General features: G+C 45.4%; 2 protein-coding genes across 33 annotated transcripts in view; one reads left to right on the forward strand and one right to left on the reverse strand.

The window, feature by feature from the left end:
* Positions 1-2,550, reverse strand: part of Psq (pipsqueak) — a 31,770-nt gene extending 29,220 nt beyond the window's left edge. Inside the window, exon 1 of the mRNA XM_076788755.1 lies at positions 1,943-2,550. Within this exon, the coding sequence (XP_076644870.1) occupies positions 1,943-1,950 (8 nt within the window). The 5' untranslated portion in view covers positions 1,951-2,550. The remainder of the gene's footprint in view (positions 1-1,942) is intronic.
* A 572-nt stretch (positions 2,551-3,122) lies between these two features.
* Positions 3,123-15,927, forward strand: part of LOC143354555 (uncharacterized) — a 112,952-nt gene continuing 100,147 nt past the window's right edge. For 30 of the 32 annotated variants that reach the window (XM_076788787.1, XM_076788777.1, XM_076788768.1 and 27 more), the window contains exons 1-6: positions 3,123-3,281; positions 5,904-6,103; positions 6,927-7,312; positions 7,400-7,640; positions 7,909-8,086; positions 10,301-10,441. In XM_076788787.1, coding sequence (XP_076644902.1) covers positions 5,930-6,103; positions 6,927-7,312; positions 7,400-7,640; positions 7,909-8,086; positions 10,301-10,441 — 1,120 coding nt within the window. In that variant the 5' untranslated portion in view covers positions 3,123-3,281; positions 5,904-5,929. Of the gene's footprint in view, positions 3,282-4,186; positions 4,354-5,903; positions 6,104-6,926; positions 7,313-7,399; positions 7,641-7,908; positions 8,087-10,300; positions 10,442-15,927 lie in introns of those variants that run through there. The other 2 variants (XM_076788761.1, XM_076788759.1) reach the window with 2 other exon arrangements.

Below are 15,927 nucleotides of genomic sequence, written 5' to 3' on the forward strand. Positions count from 1 at the left end.
CGGGAAAATGTCTTTTGAAACCTTTCTAGGTCGCTCTCGATCGCCCCACTGTCAGTCATACACACGCGATTCCGCTCCCGGCTCTCAAGAAAATCGCCGATCGCATCATCGTTTTCTATTACGGATACCCCAGCCCGCGTGTACATAGTTGTTACAATTAAAGCCCTTCGCCGAATCCCTGTACAGGTTGTCGCGGCGCGAGTGTCGTCGTTGAAATTTCTGTTTGCCGCCATTTATCGTTCTCTGCCCGGCGCGGAGCGGCGTTCCTCGGCGTTTCGGTATCCCCCGATCTCGAAGATTACGTTTTATCAGCGTACAAGAAGGAAGAATGTACACACGCGTTCGATAACGTTATCGATGGTTAAAGATGATTCAAACGTTTTATTTTATCTTTCCTACAGCCGGTCGTCCTCCGGAACACGATCCTTGAGTCATTCTAAGTTGAAAAAGAAAAGATAGAAAGGAAGAAAGAAAAAGATAGAGTGAGTGGGGGAGAAAGAGAAACGGGGAGGCGATGGAAGGGATAGAGAGCGCGGTTAAAGAGAGGAAGAACTAGAGAAGAGAAGAGAAGAGAAGAGAAGAGAAGAGAAGAGAAGAGAAGAGAAAAGGTGCAGTTCTCCCGATGGTTACGAACGCGGCAAGGCCGAGAGAAGGAACAGTAAAATTGTGGAGAATGTGTACGCGCCATCAGGGTGGCCTAGATTCAGTCAAGACCTGCTTTCTAGGCAGCATTTCTCTTTATCATCGGCACTGCGAGCACAATGTATAGGTAAACGTTGCTCGCTGCCACGATCCCGGAGAAAATCTCAGGTGCATGAAACGTGCATGTCAGTCCTTTAATAATACTCGTATCGATGATTTATTAAATAACATGCATTCCCGTTCATAATTCTATGTCGTTCGTAAATAGCGTCGTCAACTTTCGTCCTTACCGTTTATATTCGGACGACGGGCTCGACCTTCTTTCCTTTTCTCTCTACCTTTTCCTTTTCCCCTACCATCCTACGACCCTCGCGCGCGCGGTCACGGAAAAGATCTTTTAAATAATCGATTCTACCTCTCGCTTGTACAATCGAGAATATTAGACCCGAATGTTCGTCATTCGAAATATAGAAAAATAAACGGTGACCGGAGCCATCTGATGGAATGGTCGTGATATAGTTGGGTTTCGTTTGTTTTCGAAATTCTGAAATATACTTATTGTCAATGTCATGTACGTGTGTCTGGGTTCGTCGAGGGGAACCCGAGATACCGGGTTATGTTTTCCTTTGTGTTTAGCTGTATAATACGCGGCGCAAACATTAAATAAGTGTTTCCTGCGCATACGTAATCGTTGATTATTGGACAGTTATCGTGCACGTGACCTACCGTAATCGGCGAGACAGCGTTTCGAACGTGCACGCGGCAAGTGTTCCAAATCCTCATGGTGGTGCCACGAGGCGCGCGCGGAGGAACGTTGTTTTAATCCGTTCGGCTCCGTACGACAGGTCGTTAAACGTCGTAGATCATTGTCACGCACACCTACGCGGAGTACGCACACGCGAACTGACCAGCTGTGAGCCGAGGGACACGGCGGAACAGTCGAAAGTCAAAACAATACGTGCGAGCACGCGACGCGGGCACGTCATTCCGCTAAATCGTCGGATCAACGAGATTTCTCTTATCCGGTCGAGGAAACGAGTTCTCGCGACATTTCTCGATACGCTCGAGACGAAAAATTAGCGTATATTTTCTACACCGACGGGAAAGACAGTTGATCTGAGATCCGGTACATGTAGGAACCTCAACGATTCGCGTCGAAACAACAAACGAGCGACGACCGTGAAAAACTGTGTATACTTTACGTGTCGGTTTTACGCGTTGTCATTGCGGGAGAAAAGAAGCGTACACCGTCGTCGTCGTCGTAGATGAAAACAAGGTAAAACTGTCGTGTTGCACTTACCTTACCATGACAACCTGACGCTCGAATGAAATCACTGCTGGAGCAAAACTCCTGCCGATTCTTGGCAACTTTGTGCCAAGGCTCGCGGTAGACACTCACTTTTGCTGCAGTTTTCTGACACTCGGTGTGTATTGAGAAAGAGAGAATACGGTGGGCAGGAGCACACGGCACGGTTAAAACGAACAAGACTCTGCCGAGAAGAATCCTCGCCCGGGTAACACGCGTATTCGCGCGATGACACACACGGGGAGAATTGTCAGTCGTCGCGTAAACCACGTACCGCGCGCTGACGACTGGCAGCTGTCACTCTCTCGGTTCGCCCGTGAAAACGTCGCGGCACGAAGTGGCGTAGCGAATCACGGAGAGAGAGACAAGGACAAGGGGAAGGAGAAGGAGAAGGAGAAAGAGAAAGACATAAATGCACACTAGGGGGCACCGTGATGGCGGCGGCGGTGGACGGCCGTGTTCCGTTGCGGACGGTGGCGCAAAGCGATTAAGCGATTTTGTTGTGGACCCCGATTCTTCCCTTCGTCGGCTCTCTCTTCCCGGCTTTCCACTTCTCCCGCGCCGCCTTTCGCCTCTCCCGCCTCTCCCGCCTCTCCTGTCGCTAGTCGCTACGGCTGCGCTACGCGGTAAACGCGCCCCTCAACGGAAATCTGCCTTTCTCCCCACCACAGAACCCCTACCTTCACGAATTGCTGCGATGTTAGACCGGCAAAAATCAGGATTGTATCAACTTTTATTGGTGTATACAGCTTTGCCAACCTTTCGCCATGAAAATATCGCCTAACCTAAAATTAAAGACGTGTTGATATTCTTACGCCATCAACATCGCAACAGATATTGTTTTCTCGTTGAATTTCGTATCGTACGATTTCATACGACAACAGCGGCGATTCTATTTATTTTCGATATATCCGAACCGATTAGTTTAGTTTCTTTCGGATCGTCTTGGGGAAATTGTTATACGAGAAAAGATAAGGAGCGTGGGTTTCTGTCGTACCGTTCGTATAAGCGTGAGAATGCCGCGCAAAAATAGTCACTAGGTTCCGAAAGTCTGTCGACGACCCTGCACTAGACAGCCGTTCTCTTCGCCCCACTATTCGCACCACGATGCGCAGACGATCGATTTTCATTTTCTGCGCCGCGTCCCCCCTCAAGAGGTACACTGTTTCCGTGCATCCCGGTTATCCCCTCGCAGAGCGGGTCGATCGTTAACGCGTAGCACCACGGCCATTGTGTAAAAAGAAGCCACGACGCTCGGATAGTGCACGCTGAGGACGGGACGGTGTAGTTTTCCAAGTTTTCCTCTTGTGATATTTAGACTGTGCCAATAGAGGTGAGTACCACACACGTTTACGTACCGTTGAGCTTGGGTTTTCCGGTGTTACGTTCCGAGATTATGTAGTCTATTCGTCGTCGCGAAAACTCGGTGGAAAATCAGGTCGCCTCGCTGGGCCAACAGCGATGCTGTTTTGTCATCTTAGTCGTCTGACCTCGCATGAAATTCTGAATAACCCGCGAAATTTCATCGGAATTCCCGTGATTCGGACGGATTCGGTCGACTTTTCAATGAAATAGTTCACATTTTCCGAGCTTTTTTTGAAAGTTTTCGCCATTTTGCCTTGGCCAAGTCCGCAGAGTCGGCCATTACGTACGCGTGCCAGGTTGCGGTCCAGGGCCGGTTAATGACGTTGAAGACGCTTGTATATTTTCACAATATTTCTTCGCCGTGTATATATTCGTAAAGAAATATCAACGTTTATCATATTTTTCATCGTCGAAATGGGAATAGTGTCTCTTGATGATTTATGTCATATATTCTATACAATTACCAGTGCGCGATGTATTGATCGATACATTTTTCCGCAATTACGCTGAAAATTTTTGGCTGGATTATAAAGTTAATCATCTAGATAGACATGCTTATGATTTATATGTTTTTATGGTATTTAAATGTAGCATTTATTTTTCATCTTTAGTAGTATTGTTGTAATATCATTGGTTCGATTGTAATGTGTACATCGTAATTATAATATTCGTGCGATCTTAACTATCTGGTTAAAATCTCGAGGATAGCTTAGCATTATCCAATGAAAATCGCAAAAGTTCGCGTTTTATCTGTTAGCGTCCTCTAGTTGCAATTTCCAATCACGGCGAGATGATCCTAGCTTTCGGGAGTAGAGCGCATGCTCGATAGTTTCCTTCGTTTTTTCTTCTCTCGTGCCCTCTTCCGGGGAAGCCTGCGCTCTCTGACGGTCGGCGTTCGGGCAAGCAAGCAGGCGTTGCGCTACGCCATTGTTGAAAAGGGCAGCGCTCGAGGCGCACGCCGAGCTTGGACGCGTACGCAGTTTTTCACTTTTCATCGATCCCGTTGCTGTGATATTAGATTGTTTTATACCCCATATTAGGTGAGTGTTACAACACGTAGACTATTTACTCGTAGATTTTGCGATTTCTTCTTGAAACTGTTAAGAAAATTCCGGAAAATCTTAAGGTGGGGTGACATGGCGCGGGCGGATCCTCTCTCTCTATATATATTTCTGAGAAAACATATCATCTTGGCTTTATTAACGCCTGTCTGAATTTTCCCGATAAAGTATGGCGTTTGCGATTTTCGTTTGCTTGTCCAGACGATACTTTCACGGGAAATTGCAATATTAGCAATACACATTTCTCGATCGATATACTTTTCCTTGCGAGCTTTTCTTCTATCGCCATTTTGTCCGGGCGCGACCTCGTAGACGGCCATATTGCGATCCACGTCTCCTCTCCTCTCGTGGTTTCCGGGGGCGGTGCGAGGAAAGTGCATCGTTCTTTTTCGCCGGTCGGTAGATGCGATTGGAAAAATTATCTGTCGCTAACTTGTTTTTGTTTCGCGCACACGTTGCTCGGCGCCATCTGACGTAACATCCAATACAAGATAACAATATAAATAGATTACGCAATCGCGCGTAAGCAATGAATGCTGTTCGTTTTATTTCGTATTAATCTTTACCACATTTATAATTGTGTTATCGTTTCTCCCCCACCCACGTTTCGAACTTACGCGTTGCGCATGTGAGCCCGAGTAATCGATTTTCCATTTTATTGCGCGTCAATGATGTAAACTCTGATGACGTAAACTATATTATACTTCGCCCTGTTCATCGAACTTAGTACAATTTTCTATATATCCGTTTACATCAGACGCGGTTTTAAATATTTATATTTCTTTGTACAATACGATACGCTGCGTCATAGTCAACGAATAAATTCCCAAGTTAAGACGTTAATGAATTTGCAATTGTATTTCAACTACATGTCTTGAATTAATTTAATCATACTTTGATTGAAACGTTAATCAAACGTTAATTGCTTCGTTAAATTAATATATAGAGAAATGTGTACAATTCGTCGAAAGCGCTCCGGTGGAATATTCGTCCTGGTTAGTCGAATTAACAATTTTTGTTAACATCGTACGCGTTCGATTTCCCACAAGAAAATTTCCATCTCGCGGCTCCTCAGTTTGGTCGTTAGGGCACCGGAGAATCCAGCAGACGCCCCTGAATTCCAGGGCCTCGAGCTAGTGCGCAAGTCAAGCGCGCAGCTCGGGCGCAGCTGCGCATGCGTGGTGCTTGCGCGTCCTCCTGCATCATCCCCACCAAGTCGCCCATTACCGTTATGAGGACACGCACAAAGGAAAAGGCCAGAAGACCGATTCGACCGACGCGCTTGCATCGTACGGCCATTTTGGAAGCTTCGGTGCTTCCTTGCGGAGCTTTCGCCGCGGCTACGTATCGATCCGCGAAACTAGACGAAATTTTCGAGTTCCGCGGTGCAATCTCGTATCATCCGTCTCGATGTACGCGTTAGTAGATCGCCGGATAATTAGATAGCATTAGGCACGGTCGATATCGAACGACAGCCGGAGTCTTGTGCTTCTCTGATCATCGTCACGGGTTCTTGTCTGATTGTTCAGAAACGACCGAGGGAAACCAACACATAATGGAAGACGACCAGCAGTTCTGTTTGAGGTGGAACAACCACCAAAGCACACTTATCCAAAATTTCGACACTCTTCTCGAAAGCGGGACGCTGGTCGACTGCACCCTGGCGGCGGAGGGAAAATACCTAAAGGCCCATAAGGTAGTTCTCTCCGCTTGCAGTCCCTATTTTGAGGTAAGTGCATTTTTTTCTCTTTTTCTATATATCGATATGACAGTACACTAACTATTGACAGTGCATTGACCAAGTTAATACGACAGTTTTGAAATTATTCGGTTAATTGTATTGCGTAGCGTTCGATTCAAAGATTTTCTTTCAACGATAAATTTTCCGTAAAAATAGAAAATATTCGAGATGAAGTAAAAACAAAAATTGAATCCATAAAAGACCCCTAAATAGTTCGTACGAAGGGTTCTTCTTTTTTTGATAGTTTTATCGGTTGAGCATAGTTAGAGATCGGTGGCAATACTGGAATTGAAACTGGAATTGAGGAAAAGGGGAACCTGGAATTGAAACAAGATGGCTGCCTTTGTTGGACGTTGCCTGGGCTGAAGCCTGAGAGGGGAAAGGGGGAATGAAAGCCCAAACCCCCTCCTGGTTCCTCGTGATCAATACAGAGAAAGCAAGATGGCTGATTTCCAGGGCACTTGCCCTGGGATTTTACCCTGTTGTGGGTGGGTGGGGGTGTTCGAGGAGGCAGAGCCACTGCCTCATCAATTTGATGATGAAATTAAATTCATTAATATTATTTCGCGTGTTGAACACTATGCTGAACCCAATGGAAATATACTTTGCTGAATTTCTTTTTTTCTTTTTAATCGTAATTATATTAACATTTAAAATTAACTATTTGGTTTACTCGTTACTGGTGTACTGTCACTTAAGAAGATTTTATCGACTATGGAAATAAAAAAACTTATAACATTTTAGTCGATAAAATATTTTGAAACTTATGATTCATATGCTTTATAGTTACATGCATACGTTTTGATTGTAGGGCCTCCTCAGCGAACACTATGACAAACATCCCGTCTTCATACTCAAAGATGTTAAGTTTAAAGAATTGAAAGCGATGATGGACTACATGTACAGGGGAGAAGTAAACATCTCCCAAGACCAATTGGCAGCGCTTTTAAAAGCTGCCGAGTCTTTACAAATTAAGGGTTTATCTGAAAGCAAAACGAGTGGTAGCAGTAAGACGGACTCTAGGCCACAAAAGGTCGTTCCACAAGCAACGGCAGCGTCGTTAGACATTCCACATGCGTCTTCCGGGCTAACCATAGAGAAGAACAAAGTTCCTAGGCAGGGTATGTCACAAGGTTCCATAGGGGACCTTCCTGAAGACTCGGCCAGTCCCCAAGTACCTAAGGGTCTCTCCTCGAGGTAAGAAAATGTACACGGATTCGAAGGATTTGGATGTTGCCGTCGGTCGTGAACTTTGTCGGTATTAAATTGATTGGTTTGTTACAGAGAGGGCTCCCAAAGTCCAACATCGAGGAAAAGAAAAAGACTCCGAAGAAGAAGCGTCGGTGAAGACAATTCGCTTGAAAATCACGAGTCCAACTCCAGCGACATGCCTCAAGCAATGGGTGTTCCTGCGCTAGGTATCGCTCCGGTCGCAGATGAGAAGGCCCACGCAGATCCGACCGATTCGCTCGGTAGGTCAGCATTAATGACGCAGCTGACGAAACCCGCGGACGAAATGCTCCAGGTAATTCATGCAGAATCTCTCATCCATTATTTCGGTTTTGGACCAACGTATAATGGAGACTGTTGCTTTTTTTACTAAACTGTTTCTTTCGCGCGTTGGCAGAACAACGATCGTCGTACTTTATCCTTCTATTTGTTCTAAATCTGTTTGACCTTATAGAGTGGAAACAGTGCGATACACTATCTTCTTCTTGGTTGCGTTTCCTTATACATTCCCGATCAGCCAATAAATCCTTAGAACGTCTGTTAATTATTGAATTTTTTCGCAGCTACCGCTCGAAAAGCCCGAGCCAAATGATAGTCTCATTGAGCCAAAGTCTGAGTATTTGGAAGACCCGGAGGAGAGCGTCGAAGACCTGACGCTCGATGATGACATGAATGACCTCAGTGAAATGGATGGCGATAATAACAGAGCTGGACCATCTCACGACCCCTCCCAACATCCTGGTAAGTTTGAACATACTTCTATCTTGAACGATAATCAATTGTTTCGTAAAGTAGCGGAATACAGGGTATATTCGCGAAACAAGCGCCCGGAACGTGATAAATTCAAGTTTGCCCATACATATATGTATATATGTATATTGTATATATGAGAATTCGTACATAAAAGTAGACCGTGTACCAGTAAACAAATCGTCTGACGGATAATGATGACGCGTTAGCAACTCTTCCATCCAAAAGAACCCTTTGGATCGAAGCAGAGCTCTCTATCTCTGGCATTTTCAACAATGAGGAAATCGCGCCTTTCGCGGTCGGTTAAAAATTTTCATGTTCATTGACAATACGTAGGAAAGTGTATAATGTGAAGTAAAAAGAAAAAAGAAAGAAAGTCAAACAGAACGAACAAGAATAGAATGGGGGGGACACTCTGATTCGTTTGTGTTAATCCAGTAGCTTGATCGCGCGACCGTTTATTTGTTTGTTAAGTGTTAAAACGGGTCGTGCGATGATCGGCCGACACTAGTTTGGGTTTCCTCGTTGCAGGTGGGGGGGCGGGAGCGCGGTCTCGGTCGAGAGGGAATTGGGGTGGTGGTGGTGGTGCCGTCTGGGCGTCCCATTTCCTCGAATGTAAAAAAGGGCCGAATACGAGGCGGCCACGCCCAGACGCTGACGTAGGCGCGTTGCTTAAATCTCTGGAGAACAAACATGGCAGAAAATATAGTTTAGACTCGGTTAAAATGTCCCTGGAAGCAATATTGCAGCAGGGGGTTAGCACCACACAGGCATCAGAGATGTACGGCATTAATCGCTCGACCCTGCAGTTCTATTTGAAAAAGTTGAACGTCAGCAGGAGGAGATGGAGACAACAGCCTAGTAACCTGATCCAGCCTAGGCAGGCTTAGTGTGTGCACGCCCTGCTGAAAGTAGTTTGCGTAACCGATGTTCAATGTTTCGAGATTCGCCGGCAAGAAAATGCCCATTAATAAATTTAAAAGAGAAGAAAGCAACAAAGAGAAAAAGAAAGAAAAGAAAAAAGAATATATCGAAACAAAGGCTTGTTCAGCTTTCATTTCGACACGTGTACTTGTTTCTCACGTTTCCTCCACAAGGAGAGAACATTTCCTTTTGATACGATTGCGATCAACGTTAAAACCGATAGTATTATTCCTTTCTCGTCTCACAATCGCTTCGCTCCAATTGTCTGAAATTGGTAAGCATCTTTGGCGCGGAGTGCTGCATCGTGGTAGAGAGCGTGTATCGCCATAGGTTTTTGCGAACAAGTCTAACAAATTGCTCAGTAACTTTACTTATCTCATTTTTTCTTGTTTCGCTTAATTTTAAATGGGCGCTTCTTTGTACTGCGTGCTCCGACGTATACAGGGTTTTAAAGGTTCAGTTTTTGAAGCTTAGAGCCGCAACGGTGAAAAGTATATATTTATAAGTTTAATTCTTGTTGGATACATGGAGTCTATATGTGCTTACATTCTGTGTATGACTAAGAGTAATATATTTTATCGGTCGTATTTCCTTATGCTCCGGATGAGCCGTGTTTAACAATTCGCATCGAACCCCGTTCGTTCAGCGAGTTTTCAAACGTGTACGATCCAGTGGTGTACAAAACCTGACAACTAATCAGTATTATCTCTCTCTCTGTTCTAAGTGTTAACAGTAGGATCGATCGAATTTAGGAAAAGCATTCGAGGCATGTAAAGTGTTCGACGTATGTTTGTATGCGTGTAGACGAGGGTGGTGTATGTACGGCTGCGAATAATAGGAATGTAAGAGATATTCCGTGTTTATCTGCCAAAATATTATTCTCCCGCGAATAATAGCCATCAGGGATAATCGAAGGATAATGTACCTCTTGTATAACAATGTCGGGATTGCCGTTTCTGTAAGCAAAAAAACAACAAAAAAAAAAAGTAATCGATAATGTGTAACACTTCCGATCACGACGATATACCCTGTATTTCACTACTTCTCTCGAATTGTCCAAGGATCCGAAGGTATTTTTGTTCTCGTCTCGACGAGGCTAAATTGCGAATAAAGTATTATCAACCCCTTATTCCAAATGACATTAAAGCTCTTTCTTCGGCTCACTTATTTTCCATTATCTGGCGACTTGATTCGTTTACTTTTCTTGGTTCTTCTTCTTCTTCTTCTATACTTTAGCACAAAACGGTGTGACGAGTACGGTTGTTTTTTTTGTTTCATTAGCAGGTATAGGCGCGTGGCATGTCACTGGAGATCGGAGTAATGCGGGAGGAGTTGTGGGCTCGGTGGCAGGAGCTCCAGGAACGACAGACGAAGTCTTTCTTGCAGCCCAGGAGGCCGCACAGGCCCACCGCGACTCGCAAGGTAGGCTCACCCGCACCATTTTTCATCAGTTCCTGCTCGCCGTAACAATAGGCACTCGACGTTTGGCGCTTCGACGTAGGAAGCATCATTCTCCTTATTGCAGAAGAAAAGAGATACGATTAAATGAGATCTCGTTTCGAAATGAACGAGAACAAAAGCACGGGAATGTGTTCGTTTTTAAGAAGCAAAATATAGATTTCGGATTTTCGAAAGAGAGAAAGAGACAGAGAGATGAGATATGCCTTGAAGGAAACAAAAAATTGGCTTCTTACCGATAACGACACATTACCAAGACACCGGTTCTCCGTAACGAAAGAATTCTAATCTTTGCCAGCCGCGAAGTGAGAAGTGCCCATTGCGCAGGCGTGCCAGGACTTACTTTTTTTTGTTTTTTCACTGTCGAATAACGTGGTTCAACCTAGATGCCGGTACGTTCAAGAGTAGCACGGTCTCTGAAAGAGCTTTTCATATTCTATGAATAGGGCATGTAGCTTTCCGTTCACTTCTAAGTTCCTTATTATCTTTTCGTCTTCCTCTATTTTAGTTTTTGTTTTCTGTTTGTATTCGCGATACCGGGCCGCGAGGTTCACGAGAGAAAGACTCTGCCACGAAACCCTGCGAAATTTTACTATATATAAATATTCCACCGGGGTTTTTTACATAGTTAGTCCTTCGCTATCTCGTTATCGCACGTTGTCCCGAGATACGTCGATCGTGCCCGCAATTTTCCACCCGTTTTTCATCGTGGCCAGTCTTTATCGTTTGGCCTCGGGACGCGATATTGCGACCTCTCTCTCCTCTGCAAGGAAAAAGTCGACCGCGCGGACGGATGAGCTGTTCCGCCGCCGACCACTGACCAAAGGAAACACGAGACGCATCTTTTTTCTCTTCATTTATCGCGTCCTCGTATCTTGCGACAAATATTTTTCAATATCGCAGATCGGTAAATATTTAGGAATAACAAAGTCAGATGGAGAGAGAGAGAGAGAAAAATGATAAGAGAAAAGAAAAGAGAGAGAGAGAGAGAGAGAGCGCTACGAATCAATTCAGAATAGAAGCGCAACGAAACTAAGAACACATACATTTTATGGTAGTTCGACACGCTATGTTTTCTTTGAAAAATAACGGTTTACAGTTGAATAAATGATTATTTACGAACTCCGGTAACACATGATTATCGATCGTATGGTAGGCAGGTCTCTCGATGGTGTCCTCTCCTTGAAGAATTCGTTTTTATTTCAAGTACGTTAGGATAATTAACCCTTTGCACTAAATCGCGACTTTCATTGATCTTGGAAAAAAAAAATCAATGACGACAGTGTTATACGACGAAGTAGACGCAAATTATCCTTGAACAATTAGGTGGTAGAAGACACATGCCTCGTCAGGATCCGCCGGAACGACTGTCCATGAACATGATGCAGCATCGTCTTCAAAAAATTCAATATTCTGGAAGAAAAAAGTTTCCGCAAAGATCGTGCCGGGTCTGTAGGGTTCACGGGAAACGTAAGGATACATGCTTCATATGCGAGTATTGTAGAGTTCCTCTATGCAGGATTCAATGTTTCGAGCGTTACCACACGTACGAGCACTACTAAAACTTACTTTTATATACGTTTATCGATCCTCGAGATATATATATATGAGAGACATACGACACTCGAACTTTCGGTTGTAATTGTTTTTTTTTTTAAATTTTTTTCACGCAATAAAAATATATTTGGTTTTTCATCAGAGTACCGAGTGCAAAGGGTTAAAGCGATATTCGAAGGAAGAGTATAGCGAGCTACGAAAGCCGTAGGAAGGCGTCTAGGCGCGTTGTATACGAGATCGCGTTGTTGCCACGAGAAATTGAAGCCGTCGGAGTAATACGAGAGCATGAGAAAAGGATCTAACGGTCGTACGCGAGACCTAGTCCGTCAGCCGACCGATCGGCCGCCGTGTCCCAGTTTTCCTTTCTACTTTGGAAGCCGTTCTTTCGAGAAATTGGATCGCGAAGGCGCGCGTGCGCACGCTCGCGTGATATATCGTGCGAGTGAAACCGTGCGCGGCCGAGACTCTGCGCATCGCACGCAAATCGCAGTGCCGGTTACGAAAAAAGGCGCGCTTCGGTCGCAAGTCCGCGCGACGAACCGGTGGGGGAAAAGAATACCGAGCGAAGATGCAACACGCGCGCCGTATGCATAATTCATATCGCGACACAGTTACGCATCGCGAGCAACGCAAAAACCCTGGTCAAAACGTCTATTAGAATTTCCGAAGCAGATTATTTCCATCGTCGTGCGACACGAGAGGTTATCGGCGGGTTCGCGCGTCCGTGTTCCGTGCGCGTTCGTTTCTCGCGCGGGTGTCTAGTTTGGCGCGAGCCCCGAAGCACAAACGATTCGTGCCGCGAGACCATTCCCACGGAAACCCACCGGCCTTGAGCTCGATAGACTCTCCGAGAGACAAGTATAATTGCGACGGGTAGAGATGCGCCCGTGTGTCCGAGCCCCGATGATCGAGCGCGACGCGTTCTCTCGAGAAAAATACTCCTCGGACGATTTATATATATCGATTCGCGCTCTCTCGAGCAATGAAATATTATAGCGGTCGTCGGAAGATCGTTGTCAGTTCCTCCGCCGTTGGTAGGTGAAGCCGATTCCCGAAGTAGTCGACCCAGATTCGCGGATGCCTGTAATCGCGCGGGTCGTTCAACCCGGTCGATACGAAGTTGAACGCGCGACGATTCCAATGCGGATCGTGTTCCGATTCTATCAGGCGGTTCGTTAATACTCGGGTTCGCCGAACAAAGACCTAATTATTCCGGAGCGCGGGGAAGAGAAGGCGAAAAGAGCGGCGGGCAACAGCTGTCGCTTCCTCGAATCCGGCACATCTGCTAGCTGCAACTGCGCAGCTGTCGTTGGCAGATGCAACGCCGGTGTCGAGCAAATTTCGATGGAAACAGCCCGGATCGGCGTTTTTCTTTTATTTTTATATCGAGGCAGAAACGCACAGGAAAAATAGAAATCGAGGGACGGGACGCCTAGAGAGACCTTTCGCTTTAGGGAAATGGGCGGGGAGGTGTTGAACAACGCCGCGGTCTTTTGTTTTTCATGTGGATAGAGTTTTAGGACCTACGATCGCCCGAAAAAAGGTGATCCAACGCGGGAAACAAGGTAATATCGGAGAGAGAGGAGCGACCTCTCCGTCAATGCTAGTGTTCTACCATCACGATTTCGTAATCTCGCTATATCGTACTTGTTACGGCAATACCGTGTTATGTTTCCTGTGCTCCTTGTTTTTTTTTAAATATATTTTTCTCCTGTCGCGGTACACGGTACGGAAAAGAGAGAAAGTTTTACGAAGCGCTCGCATTGATGGGGATGGTCGTTGTTTTCACCGTCAGAGACTTGTTACCTTGAATCGATTGTTCGTGCGGTTTTTTTATTGACATTTCGAGCTTTCCGAGCGAAACGTAAACTCCAGATTCCACTGTCAATCTTAACACGTTCCGTGCCGCCGCCTCTGTCGTGCATTCGCGGAAAAAAGTGATACGAATCGTCGGTACGATCAGGTAACGGTCATCTATACAGAAATAACGAGACTTCCATCTTTTTTCCGTAGATCTGTGCAAAAAAAGCTGAGCATAAAAATTATTTGAAATAGAGCATGGAACGTCCTTATCGTACGAGTTCAAAAAATGGGGGAAGTGTCGAAAATGCTCGGTACGTCGTGAAAAATGTCACTGTTAGAATTTCGCGGTCGACAACAAGGGAACGGAAGTAACGGAACCAATTGCTCGCGGCATGAAACGTGTTGACGAATCTACCCATTTTTGACAAATTTATTTCTCGACGTTCTAAAGAAAAGAAAAGGTTGATAAATGAATCCGGCAAATTGATCGACTTGCGGTGTACGCTCTCTCGTGACACACACTATCGTTGTCCGCTTCGTTCGACGTGCATACGGGCAAATTTTCTGTTGAACCAAGAAATCTGTTACGGTGGTAACGACGAAGCCTAGAACCGGTGTTGCGCCACGTTATTTGCAGTACGTAGAGGATTCTCCTATAATTGTCGTTGTGTAAACAAATATACGAGCCGGTGGGTAAAGGTAGAGGCGGCTGCCCCGACGACGGTTGCCCCGAGGGCTTCCGGGCTATCGGTTTCGAGATCCCCCGGATATATAATCGCGTTCATCCGGCAGCCCTGGAGCTCTTTCGGGGCATCCTCGGCGTTTCGCGTTCGCCTCTGCCTCGATAACCGGAGGGCAACCTTCGTATCCTAATGGCAAAGAACAGAAAGACACACAAAAAAAAAAGATAAGGAAGGAACCACCCATTGTAGTTGTTTACGTGTTTTTTTTGTCGAACGAAAGCGGTGATGGTGAAGCGAAACCCCGGGTTGAGGGGAGGGCGGGAGGGATGAAAAACGGTCGAGTATCAAACTCGCGTGACGCAACGAGAGGAGAAGAGAGACGCGGACGAGACGTAAAGCCAACCCTTGCGCTCTCGCCGCTAGTGCTATCTTTTCTGTTGTTTTTTTTTCTTCTTCTTTTCTTAATATACATATATATACATTATATTAAGGTCATCAGGGTATGTCGCGATCTATCCTTGCACGGCGGAAACGCTCACGGAATATATACTCATTCTCTATTGCGCCTCTACCTAATTTTTCCTCTGCCTCTCACACCGCCATACTTCTCCGAAACGGACGCTTCTTTCTTCGTGCCTAACGGGGCGAGCACGGTGGCTGGTCATACGTCTGTCGATCATCGAACACGAAAGATATTTCTGAAAGATATCTTCTCGCAATTGAACAATCACGGGGATTCATCTCTCGCCTACGAATTTCATCGATTCCACGGTGTTCTCTTTTTCTCCTCCCGCCCGCACAATGTGTCGTATTGTTTGTTCTCGTGGCTCTCTGAAAAAAGATGAAGATACCAATCTACCTGTCGAGACAAAAAAAGCACGTGGTCATTTTGGTAATCGCGGCACGCGTGACACGCGCGCTTCCACGCACATTCACCGTCCCGCGTATCGCACGCGATTCGCGTGTGCTCGCGTGTCACATGGGCTCTTGAACGCGTACCAAACAGAAAATTTCTATACATATATATACATAGATATATATATATATATATATATTTATATATTTATTTACAAATTATATATATGTATATATATATATACATGTATATGATACGATGTGTGATATATCAACATACTTTTTCTTTGTCCATCCGTGTATGCGTACACTCGATAGTTTTTAATCCATTGCGTTGTGCCATTTTTTGCGTAATTCGTCTTGCATGCCACGCTTCCTTCGGTAGTGTAATTTACGACTCTTTAACTCTGCGGAGGTGAGCGAGCGCGGTGCGTTCCTCGTTACGGTAACTCGCGAAAAAAGTACCCTTCTTTTTGCGTGTTCTGCCTGAAACTCAACGTGTTTCATTATCTAGGGTAGTCTCTCGTACACGCAACACACGCATATCACACA

Source organism: Halictus rubicundus, chromosome 5, assembly GCF_050948215.1.
Source record: "Halictus rubicundus isolate RS-2024b chromosome 5, iyHalRubi1_principal, whole genome shotgun sequence".
In the NCBI taxonomy this organism is placed as follows: domain Eukaryota; kingdom Metazoa; phylum Arthropoda; class Insecta; order Hymenoptera; family Halictidae; genus Halictus; species Halictus rubicundus.